Below are 23719 nucleotides of genomic sequence, written 5' to 3'. Positions count from 1 at the left end.
TGCTTTTAAAGATTGCCAATTTATGTATTTTTAATCATTATCAGCAGTCTTCCTTAACTGAACATCTTGTGATCAGAAGTCTCTACAACTAAATGAGCACTTTGGTAGAACAGACATTTTCCAGGATTATCTGTTAGTCAAGTATGTCAATTCTAACAGATGAAAAGATGCTGACAGTAAAGTATCAGCAGCATGTCAGCTGGTCAATCCAGAAGTAGAAAGGGTTTTTAAGGTTTCCTATATGCAAGCAAAGATTAGTAGAAGAAGAGAGTATCTTGTATTAGATCAAACCATACAGTTAAGTATCAACAACCTTTTGGGCACATACAGAATATACTGAAATTTGCAACTTCAAATGGATCTTTCCTGCCAGTACCTGATGGCTCTTTTCCTCATCAGAAAGTTTATTTTTCTCTTTGAAGTGCAACAGCCTGTATTCAGATCTGGCATGTCTGTGTTTAATGCCATTATTCACAGCATTCACACCATTTTCTGTCTCAGTCCCTTTCTCAGCTACCAGCTTTACTCTTCTAATCCTATGAGAGAAAATACAATTAAATGCTTTTATGTCAGAGAAAAACTCTTTGAGGAAAACATCATGGTCTCTTTCACTTGCCACACAGGTACAACATTAAACACTATAGCTAAGGGAATACATAATTGTCGTCTGCTGACAGGCTCTTTGTGTCCTAATTCTGTTGAAGAGACTTTTATCTGCTTCACTCTCACTGGGCGGTTCTTTGTAACACTAATAGCATCTTAAAACTTCTAAACGAAGGGAAAAATTTTTTCTTATTTTGAAAAAATAAATAAGAGCAATTCAGAAGACAAAAAGTCCTCATCAAGAAACTCACCTGATAAAACGGTAGAAGACAATGAAATATTATCCCAAACAAACTATCCTCCTTTTCCTCGAGTTACTTTTAGAAAAAGTAAGGTGGTAAAGTGGGATGACTATCCAAGCAACTTAAACTAGAAGGTACAATTGCTTCTGGAAATCAGGTAAGACAGTAATATAATTTGAGCATGCACATTCAAGAAAGGTCGCTTATCTGATAAATAAAAATAAGCTCTGCCACTCTCAGCAACTCATCTAACACTCAGTTTTAGCTATACTGTGAGATATGATATGATCTCCTAATAAGGACATACTAAAAATTCAGGAGGAATCAGCCTCCTACAATACCAAGAGTGCTTTTAGTTCAAAAGAAACTAATTGGCAGACTTTGGGGATGTCAGTGACAGTATACATTCTGTCTTCATTTTCCAGATACCAAATTGTTCAGTGTCATTACAAATACAACAAACCCAGTGAAGATCACATACCTCCTTCGGAAAAGCATACTAAATAAATTGTTAAGAATGGATGCAGATTCAGACTGCTCTTCTTTACTGTTTTTGTCAGGAGAAGACCAACTGTTCCCATCGACACCCACAGATTTGCGTAACTTCCTGATTTTTAAAAAAAAGAGAATTAAATTTGCATAGCAACCTGCTTTTAGGTCTTTCTTAAAAGATCTCAATCAGATCTGAACAGCTTTTTAGATGCTATTTTTCTTAAGTCATGCAGACAAAATGCTTATTTCCAAATAAAATAAATTTTATTTGGATTAACAGAATTTATGCATATACCCACAGGACACCAACCAGTACATCACTAGTAAAGGATGCAACAGACAAAATCTGGACAAAATCTTTGCTGTAGAAATCTAATGGAGGCATGACCACATCCATCATCTTGTGTTCAAAAATGCTGTATCAGTGTTTAAACTAACTAACTCAGACACCTAACAGCTAAATATTTAGTAGATGGACTGTAACATCTCCCACATGCACAAACAAATTGCCAGCAATCTCTCTCTTCTCAATACACATCAGCAATTCCCTGCAGTTAATGCGAAAGCAGGATACTGGACTGGTTTGAAAAACCTCGAAGATGCCTTTCTGCACAGAATGCCGTCCTCTGGCCACAAAGAGAAACTGTATTAAAAAGCTACGTTAGAAAGAGAAGGCCCACCTAGCAACTAAACCAGACCTATCACACCCTGGTAAATTTGCAGCATTTGTCCTGGTTATGAGAAGATTACAAACGAGACAGAAAATACTCGTTTTCACATTTATGGTTAAATAACATTTACATAAAAGCAGAACAGAAGATATTTACCCGTTAACTTCTACCATGAGCAATCCATCACATGCTTTGATGACAAGAAACGAACCCGTTACCCCGCTCACCTCCTTCGCCTGCTGAGTCCGTTGTTTCCTGAAGGTTTGTTGATCTGGGTGGACACTATTTGACAGTGAACAGTTCCCATCAGCAACATAAGGCACATTGGTCCCATGACTTCACTCGCATTCACAACAGGCATCATGAAATACAACACAACTGCTATGACTGAAAAGGACAAAATTGTATCAAATGCAAAAATTAAGAGCATGGACCAGTTCTTCTGTCTTAACTATTTACTTTTACTCTGTTTTATAATTTCTGCAAATACTAGTGCCACACATCTTGACATCTACATTAAGTAGGTTTCAGATAGGATCCTTACGCTTTAGGTTATGGACTACAAAATGATGTTACATTCCTTGCAGAAAAAGGCTTGTGGCACAGACTGCTGCTACCCCTTACCTTGCATAACATAGAGCACCAGGAGCCACATAAAAATACGCTGGGAGGTAACCTGTATCCACCACTGGCTGAATAACGGAAAAAATACAACTCTCACAATTCCCTTCCGAGTTAGCGATGTCCAGGGAATTTCAGGCTTGGCTTTAGCAAATGTAGAGCCTTGGAATGAAAGGAAAAACAAACAAGTCATTAATCGTGAATTTCAAGAATTTCCTTACTTATGACTTCCTCTTTGGCCACGAACAAGCCCTGTCAGAAGGCTGCAGTTCAGAAGGGTGACAGCAGCCCAACTTCAGGCAGTCGTGGTCTACACAGCTCCAACAGGCGTGTCTAAAAGCAGCCTCCCGTCTTATCTCGGCACCCTGGCTGGTGACCCTTCCCTACCTACCTAAGTCTGCTCTCACCAACCACTTCCCACTGCTTTTGCTGAGCCACCCCGAATTCCTCCCGCCTCCGCTTTCAGGTTTCCAACGCTCCTTCTGCGCCAGCGCTAGCATGCACGGGCACCCTGCCCCGCTGCTACGGTCTGGGGCTTCAGCGGCACTCCACGCTGCTGCTGCCAGAAAGCTGAGCGACTCGGGCTCCACAGCCGGAGAACACACACCCGCCCGGGAGCAGGCTCGCCTCCCGCGCACCGCTCACCTCTGATTAAATCCACGTCGATCAGGTCCGGCTGAATGTGACCCTTCTTCTTAGGCTTGTTTTTGAAGCCCTGCGAAGCCGAAAACAAAGGCCTGTTAGCCGCCAGGGGAGCTGAGCCCGGGCTGCGCCCGGCCGCCGCCGTTACCTTCATCTCGGTCTGCTCGATGGACTTCTCCCATATCTGCTGGTCGTAGGCCCCGATCTGGAGGGAGAGGAGGCTGAGGGCACGGCCGGGCCCGCGCCCGCCCGCGCCGCGCCGCACTCACCTTCTTCTGGTACCAGGAAATGGCATCCCTGTCGCGAGAGGCCATGGGGCGCCGCGGGGCGCAGGCGAGCTCGGGGGCGGCCCGGCCCCGGCCCCGGTACCGGCCCCGGCCGCCGCCCGGGCCGCTGTTACCCTGGAGACCGCCGCAAGCCCGGTGCTCGACTGCCTCCGCCTGCCGCCGGCCCGCCCCCGCCCAGGCGGCACTAGGAGAGCGCCGAGCCCGGCTCCGCCCCGGCCGCCCGCCGCCGCGGCCCTGGAGCAGAAATAAGCAGCCAGGCAGGTAAAGGACAAAATCAGACTTTGTTTATTAAAAAAATACTTTACAGGAAAAAATTCTATGCATTCCGTTCGACTATTTTACAAAGAAATAGCTTAACAGTTTGACACTGGTGTACAGTCAGCTACTGACAGAAATGCACTGCGTTAGAGTATTCACACAGAGGCTCGGGCGCTTCATCGCCGCACTACTCATGGTAAAACCTCTTCGAAACACTTGCTAATGTCAATAAATATACTAAGGCCGCACAAAGCAAACAGTCTTCCAGGCAATTGTACACGTCCTCTGTAGGCAGAGACCTTAGATAAATTAAAACCACAGAAAAAATCGTAGCTGCCAATCAAAATCAAATTAAATCACAAAAACAGCAATACAGAAGTCTCTTTACATGTTGTACAAAGAAATCAGAAGCGTATGTATTTCTCTCAACACTCGGAGTGCCCCGCAGACATCTCCTCAGCCCCTCCACCATCGCCCCGAGGCTGCCACACACTGCCGGGGTTTCTCACTGGGCAGCACGAGAACGCACAGGACGAGTTTTTGGGGGAGAGAGGCCACTTTTCTGGAGTAGAAACAAGCCTTCCCCTCTCCTCACACCCCTTAACCAAGTACAGGGCTGCCAACACTTAGCACTCCTTGGAAACTACAATTCCAGGGCTTATACTTGGTTGATTTGGCCCTGAAAATGGCCAGGCCATGCCAGATTAAGGACTTGAGCTCACGCCTGTGGGAAAAGCTCTGACAATTAGCCTTGTCCAGGGGAACTAAACTGTAACATGCAGGAAAACTGACAGAGCACAGTAGAAAGCCCTTCTTCTGTACGACAAGATCTATACCTGTGAAATGCATTCATTATGAATCCCCTGAGAACACTTCACCGAGTGTCCCACCTTCCTGGAAGAGAACGTGTCAAGTATCTGCACAAAATGACTTGTAGCATGTCCAAAGGAGAGAGGAAACTGAAGCGAACTGGTATTTCATATCTTCAAATTGCATTTTGCTAGTCCACTTCTAGCACAACTGAGCTACTCACCTTTATCCCAAGTGACACTTTTAAACAACAGCACTTCATTTAAAATAGAAGCCTCAGCCTGAGTTACGTATCTCAAAGCTGATCACTCTTTATAGACAGAGCGCTTGGTCGATTAGCAGTTGTCCCCAGCATAAAGCAGGAGTGTTTTCTCCTATCAACTGACACACATATCACAGGGCAGAACCTCATAAACGGATAATTGAGGATTTACAGTAACTGACCAGCGCATTCATATTTATGAACTGTTCTGTTTCTATCCGAGTACTACTGAGAACTGTTATAACAACCCATGAAATTCACCAAAGTTTTATTATCTCATTATGTAGGCTGTTTTATGAAATCTTAGAGAAATTCAAACAGCCAGCTATTTAAGATGAGAGACATTCAGAAATATTTACTTGGACCTACCCAGAGATTTGTTTTGCTCAGCAAACACTAAGTGGCTTAAACTCATTACTTCATTTCTAAACAGCTATAGCTTATAAAAATCAGGATTCTATATGTCTTGTTCTGGAAAACATTTGCATCTTTCACATCAAGGCATTGTTCTAATTCTGCTCTGTTGTTTTCAGTCCAACTGAAGCGATCTTGAAGCAATGGCTAGACAGTATAGCGATCAGCTTCATAAGCAATCCCTCTCATACTTTACATCCAGAATTGAGGTGGAGTTTGAAAGTAGGATGTCATTTTGGTTAAAGTGTACCAAAGCTAATGATGTATTTAGGTAACAGATTTTTATAAAGTTTGCTCCTCTCTTCCTCAATCTTCCAAGCATGCTAGAACAGCATCGGCAACATTCAAGTCATTTGAAGATACATTGCTGTATTTAAATCTGGGGTTAGATATTAAGTTAGTAATTGAATGGAACATAAAGAGAGCATGATACTATTGATCATGTCCCTCCATCCAAAGAGATAAGTCAGAGCATTTTCCAGGTATACAGGCTGTAGTCACAGATTTCACTAAAGCTACAGTTTTGAAAGCAACGTGAGCCACTGTGGTTTTCTTCCTTTATCCATTTGAAAACATGCTATTAGAATTTACAGAGGACTTCCAAACTGATTCCCTCTTCATTCTATTTCAACTTTCACTGTAAAACAGACAAGTTGGTGTATGGGGGCTCTTAATCTGTTTATTCTGCCTTTAAAGTTATGTTTGCAGACTCACTGTAGTATCTCCAGATTTGTCAATTCCTGAGTGATTGTACGCAGTGCTGGCTGTCAAAGAACAGCCACCTTATTGATGTACCTCTACTGACACGACCAAAGAATAGCACATGTGAGAAGTGAAATGGGCACTTGGAAGACTAGCAGACTTCGTAAAAAGGAAAGAACACCCTTGGGTAATACGATCCTTGAATGTGAAGGGTGAACTGAAACCACTATTGCCTGTGAGGAATTTTACTTTGCACAACCCTTAAAGCTATGAAATTCCTCTCAACATAAAAAGTGGAAAAAACCCACCAGAGAACAGACGGCTCATTTATGAACCAGTCTGGGTCATCTAGAATTTCTGCTAAGATTAAATTACAACCCTGCATGAATCACATTACTTTTCATCATAAAAGCTTTCCATTCTAACACCTTATTTACACAGATTACTAAACAAGTCACTACCACTTCAATCTGTAAATTAGTTTTAAATTGAAATATTTCCTAGTCCTCATTTTTGTACCGAAGACAATACATACATACACATAAGGAGTAATACAGGTTCTAACTAATCACTGCAGTATCTTCTGATGATTATTTTTCTATCAGTTTAAAATAGTGACCTCTACACTGAGGTGCTAATATGTATATAAAAGCCTACACAAACAATATTGCACAAAGTAAGATTTATAATAGAGTAACATATTTTAGAGACCCTTATAAAGAGAAGGGTAACAATTGATATTAAAAAGATGCATCCAGAACTAACACAGCATCTTTGCTTTTGTCTAGTCTAACATAGTGTTTCAAATCTTTCCTACCCCAGTGAGGATTAGAACAAATAAAAGTTATCTGGAAACAGCTTAAGTTGCACCAAAACCCAACTTGTACTCTAAATGTGGGGAGGGGGAAGGGAGAGGGAGAAAGGGACAGGACTCTTCCTTTTGATGACTGGAAAGGGCAGTAATAAATGGGGTGAGTGAAAGTCAAATACAGATTACACGTTAACATCCAGAAATATTGAAATATTGTTTAAAAACTGTCAATAGCTGACACTCTACACATTTAGCATGTGCCACTGATTTTTCCACAGTACCTGGGCACCCAGAAGCTACACATGGAAAAAGCAGTCCAATGCCGTAATACTTTTTATTGTGAAATAGTTAATACAGAACTTCCTAGAATAAGGACAGCCTTACTGTGTAAGTCAGTTATCAACTCAACGCTACTATATTAAGTGCATCAGTACAAGGGAAAGTGTGGTTCCATTGGACACATTACGACCTGATCAAAACAAGCTGCCAAGTTGGTTAGTATTTTAAAGCCTTAAAGTGCTCAAAGATAGCAGTTTCCTCCACAAGACTACCAATAGGTTCTCTAATTTTGACACTAGTATTAATCGTGTTCAGGGAAGATGTATTTTGGAAGCAAAACCCTCCCATCAAACAGCATAAGCAGTGCTATCAAAAGTGTTAGGTCAGTAAGTCATTGCATTTCAACGGGATCAGACACTTTCTTCAGTTAATTTTACAGATCACCTTTGTAGGAACTGTAAGGAATAGAGATCAATTTCTATAGCTTGTATATAAACCCAACTTGTATATAAACCAACATGTCAAGTACAGACATACCAAAAATTTCACAAATCATCAAAAGTGCTGTGCGCTTTTTTTTTTTAAGCAATTAAAATGAGATGGGAAAGTCACTTTGCAAGTCTTCTACAAAAGCATCACTTTCTGGTGAAGATTAGAGATAAAGTAAAAGTAGGGAAGTAACACTGACCAATGTAGTTCAATCATTTTATGTTCCTGGAGGAATTTCATTCTGACTTTGAGGAGATATTCAATATCTCTTTACTTAAACAGAAAGAAGTGGTAGACCACTGTTACAGGTTGTACTAAGGGGTTAAAATACAACTTGAATTTTGCATAATCTGTGTAAAAAAGATATGCTTGACATTTTGGAATGTCACCTTTCTTTATAGAATTATAGGCAAGATTTCTCCAATAAAACATAAGCCAGTTATAAAACTATAACTTCACATCAAAATTTTAAAAAGTTGTTAAAAAAATGTTTGATTATATACATATCACACAGAAGAGCCTGCATGATCCTGTGGATTGTGTTGCTGATCAGACTCTATTTTAAAACCTGGAAGGGGCTGGGCCACCTGATCTGGTTGCACAAGTCCTGATATTGAAGAAACAGAGGAGAGCACCCCTGTTGTAAGCTGCATTTCTATACCTGGTTCTTCAGACTCTTTTTTTACACTCACACACTGGGGTTCACCTTCTGACTCTGTCTTTCCAGGAACACTACTGTTCAAGCTTGAATTGCTTTCTGCATTTTCAGAAGTCTCCCCCACAGGGTGATATTGTTTAAGTCTTATGTGCCAGGCTAAGCTGCAGACTGCTGACACTGTTTTGAACTGATGAATGACATTTCTAGGGATGAAGTAGATGTCATTGTCACACAACTGAATTCTAGCATAGCGAATGCCTTCCCGTCTCATTTGGTTTAGTTTGGCTTCATCCACCCATTGAACACACTGAGAGAAGGAAAGATGGTAAAGTTAGTGGTATACTCTGTTTAAACAATTCAGTATCCACCTATTTTCAATGTACTTCATGTCTAAATCAGAATGTTTCTGCTTAACAGGTAAAACTTCAAATTTAGATGAGAATTGGACTTTTAAAATATAATTTATCTAATGTGCACCTCTTAGGAGAAGACAATGAACAGTTAAGAGCATTCTACAGTTATAGTTGAAAACAGTAAGTTCGACGTGAGGTTGCATTGTTTTGGCTGACAGGACTGAGCTTAGATGCCTTCACATCCTAAAACAACATCACTGTATTAGAAAAAGCAGAAACAGGCATACATGACTTCTTAATCAACTTCTAGTTGTCTCTATTGCACATTATCATGACTCACAGCATAAATCCCAGCTTGGTGGAATGGAAAAGCAGTTGGACTAGACGAGGTGATCACTGTAGGTCCCTTCCAACTGAACTATTCTATTCTGAAACATGAGAAGGGAAGTTGCCCAAGAGAGCTGTGAACTGAGGGCCACTGAGGATACAAAAGGGCTGGCTATACAGTGAACCTGAAAACTGTCCAAAGCTAATTCCAAAATGCTAAGAATGAGCTGTCACTAGGGAAAATTCAATACCTGTGACACTGGAGGTTCATGCAGGTCCAGCTGAAGTCTCTGCACAACATCAGTGAAATCTTCAGCATGAAAACAAACCACATCTTTGGTTATACGAGGCTGGTCACTCCTAGAAAAAGATGAGAATTCCAGGTATTTTTAAAGAATTTGAGTTATAGAGAATTATACATCTTTCCAGCAAAATTTTTCATTGAACCAACGACCTACTTCAGTTTTACACTGCACACAAAGTCTTATCACTTCTCAATACTCGTATTATTTTGAAAAGGAGGTATAGGTCACAGATTTCTTTTTTTTTTTTTCCATTTTACTTCTTTCTTGATGCACACACAACAGAAGTGATGTTTTCATGGACAAATACTATACCAAAACATCTGAGAACTAGGTTCAAATTGCCACTATCAAAGTTCTCTGTATGTTCTAAGAACCACAATTTGCCTCAATTCTTCCAATCTATAATAGAGAATTATTCTGTCTAATTAAAGGAAAAATGTAAAGTAATAAAGTAACTCTGAAGCCAAAGCAATGAAGAGCTGGGTTTTATTCAAGGGCTGTGAATCAGAGTAAGGAAGTTCTGGCGCCTTTTATTCACATGAATATCTAATGATATTGCTAATGATGCTATCCAATTTCTACTGTAATTGCTAGAAATAACAGTGATGCAAGTCTAGTTTCTGTACAAGGTCAACAGCAATGTCCTGGGTACATGAAATGAGAAAGCACTGTAGCCGTGAAATTGAGTTCTTAGATTACTGTTACAGAAGTTAGCATTAATATACCTATTCAGGAAAAGACAATCACAGATGATGGTCCAGGCACGGTATCTTAGGCTTATTTTGCACGTCACTAGAATTTTCTGCAAACTGCTTTTACAACTTTTCTACTGCCTCAAGAAGAGGGAAAAATAGTAGGTATACAGCTTGTGTTTTTCCAGCTCTAGACAGCATTTATCTCATTACAGGGTTTAAACCATTTCTTTGACTAGGCTTGTTTTCCAAGGAATTCTGTTTTTTTAAGAGAGAAAGTGTTCAGAATCACCCCATCCTACTAGAATAGTTGCATTTCAGTGGCACTTACCATTCCCCAAACTGTACAGCCTTCAGAACACCTACAGCAGCTGTACTCTGCCAGTCAAACCCTTGACCCACATGATCAGCGTGAGCTCTTGTTCTGTCTTCAAACAGAACTTCACGGGGCTCACTGGTCCGAGGTAGGTACTGGAGATTCTTTATTTCGTTCATCGACCTACAACACGACAAGAAAGACATACTAAAAAACATCTCAGACTACTCAAAATTAAACACTTGTATTAAAATAATCTTAAAATGTTGTGTGCTGCAGGCTTCAAAATCAAAGACCAAAGCACTTCCCTCTGATTTCTTCTAGGCATCTACTCGACAAAAGATCGAAACAGATACAGCAAAGTACAATTCAGGTTATGAGGTCAAACTTTGTAAAACAAATCCTATCATCAAAAAAAAATTTTTTGTTCACTTGTGCTGAAAGAATTCTCCCAGACATTTAATGGTATGTGAAAGAGGTATTTTAGTAAGATACTGAAGTTTAGTTATTTCGGAGTCCGTCCAAAAATTCTGCTTGAAATTACAATTAAAATATGCTTTCAATTCTTTATCTCCTAAAATTTGTTCTACAGCATACTCTTTCTGAGAAAGACAATAAGTACATACGTATACCACAATATTTCCTGAGAAGGCAGACTGTATTATAAGTGCTTTACCACTAACATTAAAATGTGACACGAACAGTTTAAGGATCTCTGCTCTTTTAGAGCATTTCACCTGCCCCCACCACCAAATTAGTTCTTTCCACAGAAATAAGATGAATAAAAGAAGTCTCCTGACGGATAATAAAAAGAGGTTTCAATCTAGGACATATTACTATGAAAAGTGGTGAAATAAAATAACTATCACAAATAACATATTTGGCTTATCCACTGAGCCAATTTGAAACAGAAATTAAAAACTTAAATCTGTGAATCAGCCTTCTGAAGAACTAGTTACACATAAAGTACTTAGGTTTTGTTCTCAAATTTAACACTGGCATAACTGCAATGTTTTACCTTTACTAACGGAAAGGAAAACAAAACATTACCGGCGCCGTTTGAATGGCGATTTTGGCATATCAGCTGTTGGGATCATCTGCTCTCCTGGTCTCACCCACATTATGGGACCATCATCACTTTGTGACCTGCACTGAAGTCTGAGACTGGAAAGAGTACCCCAGGGCAAAGTCATCTAAAAGAAAACAAAACCAAAACAACCCACAAAACACACATAACACAAAACACTGGGTGAGATAGAAAAATTAAATGATGCCTTTGGTAAAACTGGTTCAAATTTGCTGTCAAAAGAATTGCATAGAAACTAAAATAAGTTTGAGAAGTAAAATGTATTCCAACCTAACTTTATTGAACTTAGTTTATAGGAAGTAGATGATTATGTTGTGCATACATACGATAAACTGTATTTAATTTTTTCGTTATTTACACAACTGTAGCTACCTAATTCAGTACCTTTTGTTTGGACACAGGAAAGAACATACCTCAGTAGCCTAAATAGCATATCAATAGAGAAAATACTTTATGGTTTCTAATTACTTAGGAAAAAATGAAACGTAGTAAATGTTTAATTATCTATAGTGCTTTAAACAAAACACCACAAGTTACTGCTTACTCTGAGAAATGGAGATTCTTCTAACATATCTAGAAATTCTGGGAAGTAGTCCCCAACTTCCTCGTCCACTGCTCCAACAAGACTGATCTGCCGCATTGGTCCTGCTCTGTAGGTTCCACAGCAGTACGTTCGATTGACCTGAGTGGCAGAAAGGAAAACACAATACCACCACAGCTTTAGTTCTGTTACAAGAGATTAAAATTGATTAATATAATACACTAGACCACAGATGAGATGAATCTTGGACTCATCTACACAACTTATCTACATCTATTTCATTAGAGATGCCTTTGGGAATATGCACAGAGTCTGACCACTTAGAACAGATGCCCATAGGTTCATCCCAAAAGAACTCCTGTCTGTATTACTGACAGAAAATACTTCTAAGATTTGACTAATAGGAAGTTAGTATTTGACTAATTCAGGAACAATTCAACACTTCCAGGCTGACTTGAGAAATCCATCACACAAAGTTTCATTGTAACTCAGTCTTTCACCAGCAAACTTAAAGTCTCTACTAATTTGTGCAGTTGACTGTTGCTTCTACATTTCAAACTGCATGCTATTGAAATATATGTGCTTTCTTCATTTCAGTCATGTCCTAAAGGTCTTTTCCCTATGACTGTAGTGAAAAATCTAGGTGTCCTTCATGCAGCAGTTCTGATAATATTGCTACAGTGTATACAAAAAACTGGACAAAAAATTGAGGAAATGAGAGGTCTAGCTAGAAATCCAGTGTCCATGTACAAAAATTTTAGGATTACCATTTGCAATATAACCTGCTGACACTGCTGTGGCCAGAAACATTTTAATCTCACTTACAGCTTTTTGACATCCTCTGTAGCACAGACTGTCCCACTTTCCCAGGTCATCTGGAAACTTTTCTTGCCAATTTCCTGTTCCCAGAGAACCACTGACAAGATTCCAGTGTTCTCTAGTCTCATCCTATAGACTGTGGCTATAACATGCCATATGGCCACAGAGTAGGTTGTACGTAGATGCTGCAGCTATTCAATCTTAAGAGATCAGAAATTCTGCCATAATTAGTCTGCTTTGTATACTTGATTTGTCTAAGCCCCAACCTTCCATCACTCTTCAACAGCCTCTCTACATTCATCAAGTGGTTCTAGTGGTGAAAAACTACAGCCAATCTCCATGGCTAAGCTGGGACAGAAGGTTTATAGCCATGTTCAGAAAGCGTAATACCTTTTCTAAGTATGAAGGAGCTTAGTTTTAAGTTTTTTAGTTTTAAGTTTTGCAGTTTAGCCAACAAAACAGATGTAGTTAAACTACTCCATGAAGTTGTTAATGGTAAATTAGGAGACTAATAAAGCAAGAGTTAGTTACTGCTGCAATTTTATCCTCTAGCAGCAATCACAGATATTTAGCTTCTTAATTATAGGAGTTTAGCTTACTCCTATTTCCGGAGTCTTCCTTTCTTGAACTTTGTATATATGCAGTTAGCAGTTCTGCATTGATTGCACACGCATTTTAATTAAAAGCTAAGTCAGAGCCAAAGACAACTTCACATTTTTTCTGAGGCTTTATTCCTCGGCCCTAAGCCAACTACTGCACCGCATCACCTCTACCTGCATGTGTAGAAGTTTATATCTTAAGTCACTCACAGAACTTCTGCTTGAAGTCCATCAAGACCAGCAGCAGTTGCTGAATGAGCGCATACTAACTTTCTGGTTTTGACAATACAGATTTTATGAACCAGGCACTATCTTCAGAGGCTGTTAATTCTTCTTGGCTGTTGCCCTAAGAGAAAGTTAAGTCTCCAAATCCTATTAGAACATTACTGGTGAAGGTTCATATCTAACATCAGTAAAGTGGAACAATTTCACCAGCTAGCTAGAATGCAATTCAAAGCAGTAGTACTGGAAAACCATAGCATTAATCTAGTTCTGTGCACCTACAGGAGAACTAAGGGCTGAAATGTTCTTGTCCTTAAGCTAGTTAAACTCAGCTGCTTGGTACTATTAAAGCAAGTGGAGACAGACTACTTCCAGATGCAATTTGTTCTATTGAAGCCACCTGTTGAGATTCAGTAGTGTTTCACAGGTGTTTGTCACAAGTTAAAATTAATTGCAGTTTTTCCTTGTAATGTTTTCAAAGGTAATGAAAAACTAGAAGCTTTAACATTTTTTTTAATGCACTGGAAACCAATGAAAAAAACAGAAAAGAATAAGAGCTGTAAAGGAGACACTAGAAATACTTCAAGGAAATCTTGGATTTCAATGTTTTCCCAGTTTTTAATAGAACTTAAAGAAATATATACACTTGAGAATTAAAATCAGGACATGTTTAAACTGAAATTATGTACCAACTCATGGCAATCCCCAGCAGGCTGTAGTATTCATCTCAAGCCAATCCCAGGGGAAGTAGTCTACTAGTTTAATATGCTGTAAAAAATTCTTTCACATAGTTTCTCTCTCATCCTTAATTCCTCCAGAGCAGCACAAATACTAATACCACTGCTTAGGCTAGCAGTCTCAAGAATACGGAGTATGCTAAGACCTTGTGTGTAATAACAAGCATGTTCATGACCATCTAAAAGAACAGGCATCTTACTCATGGGACACTAAACCACCCAACTGTGAAGGAAGACCAAGCAACCTGCTTGCTGCACCTTCTTGCAAACTACTTTGACCTTTCATTTGCCAAGTGCTCTAGATGCACTCTTAACAGCTATATTAATTTCACAGCCATATTCTGCACCCCTCTTCAGGTAAGAAAGGCAAGACTATGAAATACCTGAAGTGACTTTGTTATATCCACTAGGACCTTTCTAAAAATTTCTTATTTTTGTTTAAAGCTCAATTCTTGTTTTAGCCTGGGTCATTCCAGTTTACATGGCTGTCAGAAGTTAATAACTTATTACCACAGCACCATCATTGCTATAATTTGTTCACTATGCTTCTTTAAAAACATTACTGGATAATACGAGTACTAACTGCCACTAGGTACCTGATCTGATCCATACAATCTTTACTGCTGTAAAAGGACCATCAGGCTAGTAACACCACTCAGGTGTCCTGTGCCCTTTCAAAATGCCAAACAGCTGTCACTACCCAATGTATCCCCTACACCATACAGTATCACACTAAAAGTGAAGTTACAGGCATTTTTAAACTTAGCTCTTCAGTGTTCATGGAGACATTTTATAGCAGCTGAGTGATATGTGTGAAACACTGATGGGCACAAGTGAGAACAGAAGCAGACAGCATCATCCTGTGGAAGTTACAGATCTGGTATTTGCATGTTACTGAGATAAATCAGACCCCTGCCTCATGAAGGGTTAAGCAAGCAGTATACCTCTGTAGGGTAGGAAGAGGACATACAGATGAGGCACATTTGAGACAAATGAGGTTACATTTCAGAAGTTTCTCTCTAGTTTCAAGAACAGCATGAATCAGTTGTCAGTGACAATATTTTAATATGTTAAATCAGCTACAAAACCAACCACACAAACACTTTACTACAAGGAAGAAAGCAAGAATACAAGCAGCTTTACTATTTACAACAGAAAAAGGAAGGGAGGACAGTGTGACATGCCATTACAGCAAGGGTTATGTGTTTGACTAAAACCTGACAGGTATTTCAGTAAGACCATTTGGCATTATTTATATATTTATTTATATATAAGTGATAAACCAAATTAAGCTTGCAGTACAGATGCACAATCTCTCTATTTTATACTTTGACAGCTTCTGCTAAAAAAAAGAAATTGCCCTTCCAGAATAAGAGACCTTTTTCCAGGAGTAAGAAAAGTTAAGATTGGATGGACAACCAAACAGTGATGATTCATTAACCAAAGTTGTCAGGAATAGAGTAACCTATCCTGACAGTACATTGCAGGCGTAGTAAAGCTTACCCTATTATCACCTGTGGGCTGCTTCTCCCACCTTCTTCCCAGAAGCAATAGCAGCTTATGCAAAACCTACTTCCCTCAACTCTTTCCTGGCCTGTTCCCAGAACCCCCACTCCTTTGTGAGTTTAACTGTTCTTTGGACCATATAGAGAACTGATCAGGCAGTTGATCAGTTTCTTCTGGGGAAAAAAAAAAAAAAGCAGGAGTGGTTTTTCAAGTCTAGATATATTCCAACTCACAGAGTAGACCTAGAAGCAGTTGTACTGAAACAACTGACAGGGAAAGTAAGAGTTCATTCTAGCTGCACTGCTAAGAACTTTCAAATTGAAGTATGCTCTTATGCGAAAAAAGCTTACAAATTACTGTTCAGTGATTTGAGTCTTGAAAGCTCTTAATCCAAGCAAATAGCTCCAAACTAAAAAATGAGCCAGAGCCAATGCAAGCAAAAAAATCCAGAGAACACTGAAGCATAATTATTTTAATATACAGAAACCAAACAGTTACACTACAAATACACATTGGAGTGCCTTGTTATAAACATTCAGCTTACATTGTCCTCACTACCCTGAGTACAAAGGAATTCACCTTGCAAGGGAGTTAATTATCACTAGATTTTTTATGAAGTCTTCCAGATTAAAGTCCTTATTTTGAACTGGAGACACTTCCTACTAAAATTCAGTTTGTCTGAAAAGGTACACAAAACAGCTGAATATTGTACAAGTTAAAGGTCACATTAACTTCCAGGTAACTTGCAGTTTACAGATCAAATTTTGATTTCTTGACACCAAGTCTCCAGGACTCAAAACTATCTAACACTCAAAATCCCCTTGCCACAGTATGGTTCAGTACAGCAAACTCATGCATACAGAAGGTTCAACCTAGAATGGAGGTGACTTAACTGTCTACCTTCAATTAAAAATAATATCAGTATTACAGCATGCAATACTGTAACATGCTTAATCTGCTAAGGCATAACTATAAAGTGCTTTTGTATTCTACAATTTCTCATACAGGAAGGTCCAAAAGTGAAGCTTAGCCAGTCTGTTTATTCCTCAAGAGTGCTGCCAAGGAATAGCAGTAAAATAGCCAGACTCATCCTCCCTGTGCTCTCTTAAGCAGTGCATTTTAGCCTTCTCTATTTAAAGATAAGCTAGCTTTTTGCAAGCTAGTTTTAGCAGCATGGAGGAACCACAGTTGAATCCACCATCAATTTAAATGCGTCTCCTTAAACTAGATACTTTACCACCATCTATATTCTCTGAAGAGTCCCGTTTCAGCTGTCTTAAGAGTTGTGACAACTATACTACTATACTTCTCTATGGTTGCTCAGTGTAAGAGCCACACCAATGTACTTCAGCCAAAGAGCATTAACCAGGTCATGCTAAAGCTGGGTTTAGAAAGGTGTTTTAGACCAATGTCATGACTCCATCAAGTTTAGACAGTACTTAAAATAGAATTAACTGAAATACCAGCACAGACTATAACCCAGTGAAGCCTCTCATTTGTTACCATACATTCCTCACATGTATTTATAGTATAAGCTATTCATGTTCACAAGATGGGGACATTTACCAAGAAAAAGCGTAACTGTTAAATATCTAATTGACACTGTTCAGCCATTTTAGGGGGTCATCACACATACTCAGAGTAAATTAGAATGTAATCATGATGTCAAAGAACATAGATAAATCACTAATACAGAAGACTTTAAAAACCTAACCTGTGGACAAGTTTCACATCTGCAGAACACAGGTGTGTACTGTGCAGAAGCGTTCTTGCTGACAGCAGCAGTTTGTATGCTCATCAGACAGACTGTGTTTGGAGTACTATGCGCTCTGATGCAGCTCCATCAGCGCAAAGAATTACTTAAACCAAGAAATAGAAGCTGGTTTAAAGTAAGTGCTGCAGCAGCTATTCATTGTCAAACAAATTCATAAGCTAAGTGTCAGAATTACCAATTTAATGGTATCTGTGATAAATGCTGGAAAGTATTCACAGACTTCATAAGGTTGTGGTAACTTTCTGTAAAGCAGTAACTGTTTTTCCAATGCAAATCTTGATTACAAGCATTCGGTAAACTCTGGAGAGATCCAGATAATGCATCCACAACCACCACCATTTCAAAATCTGTTACTAAAGAAGGTCTGTTCCAATAGTACTGAAGTGCACACCACTACAGAATTTCAGAGTTTTCCTTCCAACAGGTGAACCGCTAAAAGTAATTAAGATCTTGAATAAAGACTTTAAAAGTAATCAGCAGTTTGAATCTGTCCTCAGACTATACTAAGAAGGAATAGGTTAGATAAATCTGTTTCAGATGGAATAAAAACTGTAATGTTGCTGTATGTTCATAGATACTTCTAAGCTTGATCACAAGAGTCAAATGCAAGGGTTTTTCATACGTGAATCTTGAAATTGGCTTAGTTACTACTGTTGCATCCATTTAAGTTACATGGAGATACAGTTTGAGAATTTAAGATAGTTCAAGCCTACTATAAAAATCAAGGTAGTATTTAAAATTAAAGCCTTTTCATATCCACTTAAAAAGATATTCTAAACACCTCTGAAGTTGGAAAGTTTAAACACCCAACATCAGCTACTGATAGAATTAAGATGTTAAAAAAAACTTATTTGTTGTGAATGATATACTGAAACCTGAAAAGTAATGTCATTGCAAAAAAACAACCTAGATCCATTGAATAGGAAAAGCAGTATTAGTATTTGCAATCTATACAACTCTTAATACAGACTTGCCTATTGTTTTGAACAATTTCAGTGTTCTCCCAAGTTTAGAAGATAGTTTAGACTGAAAGTCTGCAAGATCAGTGCAGATCTTTCTACAGGTCACAGTTCACAGTGTCTGAAATATGATTCACCAACTACCAGTGGGCACAAAAGAGCTTTAAGCAGAAAGAGGAATAAACAGCACAGTAGCAGTAGTCCCAACATCATCTGTTTTCATCTGCAAAACCCAAAATATTTGTGCCTCACCTATTTTAGGCCATCCCTGCTCTGGATTAATGAGATTAATCAAATCTAGGTGTCGTGCAACTTCTATGCTTTTAAACAGTTCTTACCTGAGAGTGAAAATTTGAAATTGTTGTTGTTTCAATGTCCTTCTTGCCCAAAATTTCCATTTTCACTGGAGTGTTAGGAAAGTTAAAAGCAAAGTAATCCAGGAAGTCTGGTAAATAAGCAGCTGCTCCATGGACTATGGCTAAAGCATAGTAAGCTGCATTTTTATCATTTTCACTGAATGACAACGCAAGAAACTCTTCTGCAAATCTCTCCATCTCCACTGGAGACAAAAATGAGAGTTCATCCATGTAAGCATGAAGGACCAGAGCACCACCATTGGACTGATGTTCTTCATGAATGAAGTTACTAAATTTAGTGCCAGTTTTCAAGAAGCTGCTGCGAACAGAATGCTCCTGGTGTGTCACAAATGGTGTTTGTACTCCCTGGGGTATTCGATATTCCTGCATACCCAAATTCAGTCTGCAGAGTTGTTCATCCTTCAGATACCTGAAGGATTCCTTGTTCATTTCTAAGTTATCACACTGTCCTTGAGACAGAGTCTCTTTGTCAATGCGAGTGAGTCCAGCACACACCGTCTGCACTTCTTTGTTGTACATCTTCAGGCGTTTTCCCCTCATATCTTCCCGGTGTTTCTTTTTCTTTTTTTTCTTTATCTTCTTCATAATAAGACTGTCAGCTCGCTGGGTTTTGCCATTTTCATCTGGAGTTTCTGGCAGCAACAACAGAGATAAGATCAGAGTTCTGCAGTGGCAGCATATTCACCCAAAAAGAATTAAGACCTCTCACTTGCTAAAGCTATCTATTCCCAGGAAGACTGACCAATAGTAATACCTGGACTTTTGACTTACAAGACTTAATTATACAACAAAAAATGCAGTACATCTAGTTATTATGCAAAGAAAGCCTTGAATTAAGGAAAACTCCCAAAACTCAAGCTTAATATTTTAGCAATATTTCCATTTTTAATAGATTTATTAGAATACCTTTAAAAGGAGTCCATATTTCAGAACATCTATAATTAAGTACATTAATAACTTCTGACATTCAAGGCAAGTGCCATGGAGCAGAAGAGGATAATCAAGTATGCATAACATTTAAACATTAAGACTTTCATGACAGAACACTTCCCTGATTTTGGATACACAATATAGAAGCAAAACAGAGTGCAGCTGAAGAGATACAAGCATTATCGACATTTAGAGGTAAAAATACTTTAAGCAGTTAGCTTTCTGGCCAAAAAAAAAAATAATCCTAGGCTACTGATCTTTTGTATTAAAGGATCCAAATCATCACATCCACATCTTCAGCTATCTTTTGCTAGTCTTATAGTTAACCATTCAGCTAATTCAGAGCTAGAAATTAAGAGGTGGTTGTTTGTTTCTTGGTTTTTTAAAGTTAATCAACCTGCAAAAGGCTAAAGGCTGAGAGATAAAACGTGAAGTAGTTCTGTTAGGCAAAATGTAATAGTTGAATTGCTCATCTTTTAGGAATAAAAAATAATTCAAGTAATATTTTAGCAAGTGACAATGGTAGTTAGAAAACTGTTAAAAAACTCAATTGCCAAGACAAGATTTTAATCTGCCTGAATCAAAGAACTATTTCACACCAACAATGCACATAAACTTCTAAGAGCCATATTACCAGGATAGCTATGGGGATCAGAACAATCTGCTGCTGAAGGTAACATCTGACTAGAAGATGCAGCAGCTCAAGTTTTTCAGTTTCCCACAGCCCATGGCTTTGTGCTAACAAAATTTCCTTTCTTGGCCTGCTAAGCCATCAAATTTGTATTCCCTCTTTATTCTCTTGCAGCACTTGAAGAAAAAAAAACATGTTACACTGATCTATGAGAATAGGTGTAATGATAAATACATGCAGCTTCAAGTTATTCAGTCTAACCACAGTATTTAACTACATCATTACTCATTTGGTCTCAGAGCTCTTTAGTAAAGATGGTTGACCTTCATTACAGCCCGGTGTAACGAACAGAATTACTCATGAAGCAAAGAAAGAGTTGATTGCTTAATACTAACTTCATACAATTGTCTTAGGACCTGAAATACAAGTTTTCACAGTACTGCTGCTAGCCTTTACAAACAGCAAATGCCCTTGTTTTTATATTATAGCTAGGGAAACCAGGAAAAGAAATGCAGTATCACTTGTTTTGGTAAGTCAACTGAAACAGTTCTTGGAATAAGCTTTTCTGGAAGTCTCAGAAGTGAAGTGTGCATAAGCTTACTCAATCACTAAGCTCTCAAGTATAGATACTGCTTTACTAACTGTAACGAACATACTAATCACACAAAAGATCTTTGTTCTGGTAGGACCAGAGATTCCAAGCTGAAACTAAACAAGAATTTCATGCCACCACTGAGCTGTTAGGAATACTTCCCTGTAGATGTTTCGAAGTTAATTTTTGGTTGTTAAAGGTGTCTTATTTTAAGCATTTCTAATTTTAGGTATAGTTTCAAAACCTCAGACATGCACTGGTTTTAATTCAAAGTATCTTCCTGTTTGAAGATATTCCCTAATAACAGAGATACAGCTAGCACTCTCTGCATTTTGGAACTTCCAGTGAACACTGGTCTATTTTCAGGATAAAAGCTATCCTGACCACTGCTGTATCCACTGAACACTGCAGAGTCCCACTACTACAGTGAGAGTAACCTCTGTATTACGTGAACCTAGACAATGACATTATGGCAATGCCTGACAATCTTGAAGGAAATATAGTTTTAATTATTCCTTTAAATAAATGGAAAGCCTCCAGTACCTCAAACACAAAGAAAGCTATAGCCAGGCCATCAAACCGTGGACTCCCACAGTGAGGTAGAATAACAGCAGTGCCAGTAACTCAGCTAGTCTAAAGCAACTAGACATCACATAACTGAACACACTAGTATCACTTTTAAAAAGCAAAAACAAGGGAGATGTTCACTGTCACCTGTGGCCAAAGATAAGAATAGTAGAGTCAAAGAAATAGGTGGTTTAGATTATGAATAGAAATAAAATCTGATAGAGATGGACAGCAAAAGAAATCCAGCTACATCCCAAAACCCACTACATATGCAGTCTAGGACAAGTAGTGAAGAGCTTCAGACTTCCAGTTAGCAAACAGCTTTCCTCTGCAAATCTGGACTTCAGATGGTAATTTTAACAGTGTTTAAGCCCTCATTAAGAGAAGGCCTCATGTGATTACTGGGTTAGGACTGACATACAGTGACACTCCCAGTCTACCAAGACATACTACTTCTGTAGTTTTATCAACATTTATCAAGCTAATGTTTGAAATTTACAGCCCAGGAGCTTTTATAGTCATTATTCACAGTGGTTTAGAAGCATTAAACAGTAGCAAAAAGGCTCTCCCCGTAACAGTTTTGCCCCTTCTTAAGACAATACTATCCAGAGTTTACACTGCAGAGTTAACTTTTGTAAGTGCGTGCATCTTTGGTTTCTTTGGCACAATACCTTTACGTATACTCCTGAAGCACAATTCACAACGTAATATCTTTACTACAGCAGCATTTGCAATTGCTTTTCACCTATGTTGCCCTCACCAAGTAGCTTTTTACTATCATAAATTTGTAAGCAGAACCAAAATAGTCATTTGTACTGTTAAAAAAAAAAAAAAAAGAGAGACGACGACACCCCCCCCCCCCCCCCCGTCCAGTTTTGGCCTTCCTGTCAGAGAAATCGCACGGCATTTATTTAAAAAAAAAAAAAAAAAAAACCAAAAAAAACCCCACAAAACCAAAAAAACCCCACACCAACAAAAAAACCCAAAACAAAACAGCAGCTTCTCAGTTCTAGCGTATGTTAAAGCAAGCACAGTAGGAAGAAAGCTTTGCTATCCAAGCACTTACACGTTGAACCCGCGACGAGAGCGATGCTGAACAGCAGCACGACTAAGAGCAGCAGCACCAGAGCGCCCGTTCCGGGCACGGAGAGCCCGCGGCTCCGGTCCCTCCGCCACACGCCGCCGGGCTCCGCGCTCCCTCCCGAAGTGGCAGGAGTGCCGTGCCCCGCCGCGGCAGGGAATAGCGACAAGGGCTACTGAAGCCACGGTCCGCTCGCCCTACCTCGCACACCTCCACACGCGGCCACGCTCGGGGCTCCGGGAGTGGCGAGCATTCTTCTCCGCTCCCGCCTTCGCCCCGGCGGGCGAGGCCGAGCCCCAGCCGCGGCTCCGCCGCCGCCGAGCCCGGCCAGCCCAGGAAAGCGGCGTCCGAGGCCGCCGCCGCGGGACGCGGCGGGCGGGCTCCGCTGGGCCGCCGGGGGCGAGATCCGCACCGGCCGAGCGACCGCCGGGCGCCGAGACGGTCAGCCGCGCCGCCGCCCCGTGGCTCCCTTCCCCCCTCCGCCGCCCCGCGCCTCACCTCGCTTGCTGGGCCGGCCGGCTGCCCCGTCCGCGGGGCTGCCCCGCCTCGCCTTCTGCGGCTGCCCGGCGGCCAGGCGGCCGGGCTCGGGGCCGGCGGCGGGGCGATGCCGGTGGTGGTGGTGGCGGCGCTCCTCGAGCGCGGCCGGCGGCGGCAGGCTGAGCGGGGAGAAGGTGAAGAGCCCGGCGGCGGCGGGCAGGCCGGGCAGGGCGGCCGGGGCCAGCGGCTCCGCCGGGCCGGGCCCCGCCAGCAGCTGCTGGCTCAGCCGGGCCCGCTTGCCGCCCGCCGCCTCGCCGGGGGGGCCCCGCCGCCGTCGTCCGCCGCCGCCGCGAGGCCGGCCGGTCCGGTCCCCCGAGGGGAGCGGGGGCGGCTCCTCCGGGGCCCGGGACACTGCGCGCACCGCAGCGACCTGCGCAGCCATTTCACAGTCTCCCTCACACACATTTAAATGGCCCGAGCGCCAGGCGGCACTGCGCAGGCGTCGCACGGCGCCCCCTGGGAGATGTAGTTCGCGGCGGAGCGCCGGGAAGTGTAGTCCGCCCCCGGGCGCATGCGCGGGGCCGCG

At 40.6% G+C, this 23719-nt stretch overlaps 1 protein-coding gene and 1 long non-coding RNA gene across 12 annotated transcripts in view; one reads left to right on the top strand and one right to left on the bottom strand.

Annotated features, from left to right (window-relative positions):
* Positions 1–23609, bottom strand: part of PHTF1 (putative homeodomain transcription factor 1) — a 32341-nt gene extending 8732 nt beyond the window's left edge. The window contains exons 1-12 of one of the 11 annotated variants that reach the window (XM_041119580.1): positions 23155–23603; positions 18817–19487; positions 11866–12003; positions 11285–11427; positions 10250–10417; positions 9173–9281; positions 3420–3476; positions 3275–3344; positions 2633–2791; positions 2236–2395; positions 1327–1452; positions 377–536 (exon numbers count right to left, since the gene is read on the bottom strand). In XM_041119580.1, the coding sequence (XP_040975514.1) occupies positions 377–536; positions 1327–1452; positions 2236–2395; positions 2633–2791; positions 3275–3344; positions 3420–3476; positions 9173–9281; positions 10250–10417; positions 11285–11427; positions 11866–12003; positions 18817–19487; positions 23155–23575 (2382 nt within the window). In that variant the 5' untranslated portion in view covers positions 23576–23603. Of the gene's footprint in view, positions 1–376; positions 537–854; positions 971–1326; positions 1453–2164; positions 2396–2632; positions 2792–3274; positions 3477–3540; positions 3711–3820; positions 8549–9172; positions 9282–10249; positions 10418–11284; positions 11428–11865; positions 12004–18816; positions 19488–23154 lie in introns of those variants that run through there. The other 10 variants (XM_041119573.1, XM_041119578.1, XM_030001005.2 and 7 more) reach the window with 10 other exon arrangements.
* Positions 28–18498, top strand: LOC121232571. The gene is made up of 4 exons (XR_005931237.1): positions 28–132; positions 13930–13935; positions 14166–14170; positions 18488–18498. It is a non-coding gene; the product is annotated as an uncharacterized LOC121232571 (long non-coding RNA).
* Positions 23610–23719: the final 110 nt, after the last annotated feature.

Source organism: Aquila chrysaetos, chromosome 24 (genome assembly GCF_900496995.4).
Source record: "Aquila chrysaetos chrysaetos chromosome 24, bAquChr1.4, whole genome shotgun sequence".
NCBI classification, from domain to species: Eukaryota; Metazoa; Chordata; class Aves; order Accipitriformes; family Accipitridae; genus Aquila; species Aquila chrysaetos.
The sequence above is the reverse complement of the archived record's forward strand: the minus strand, read 5'-3'. Positions and strand labels throughout refer to the sequence as shown.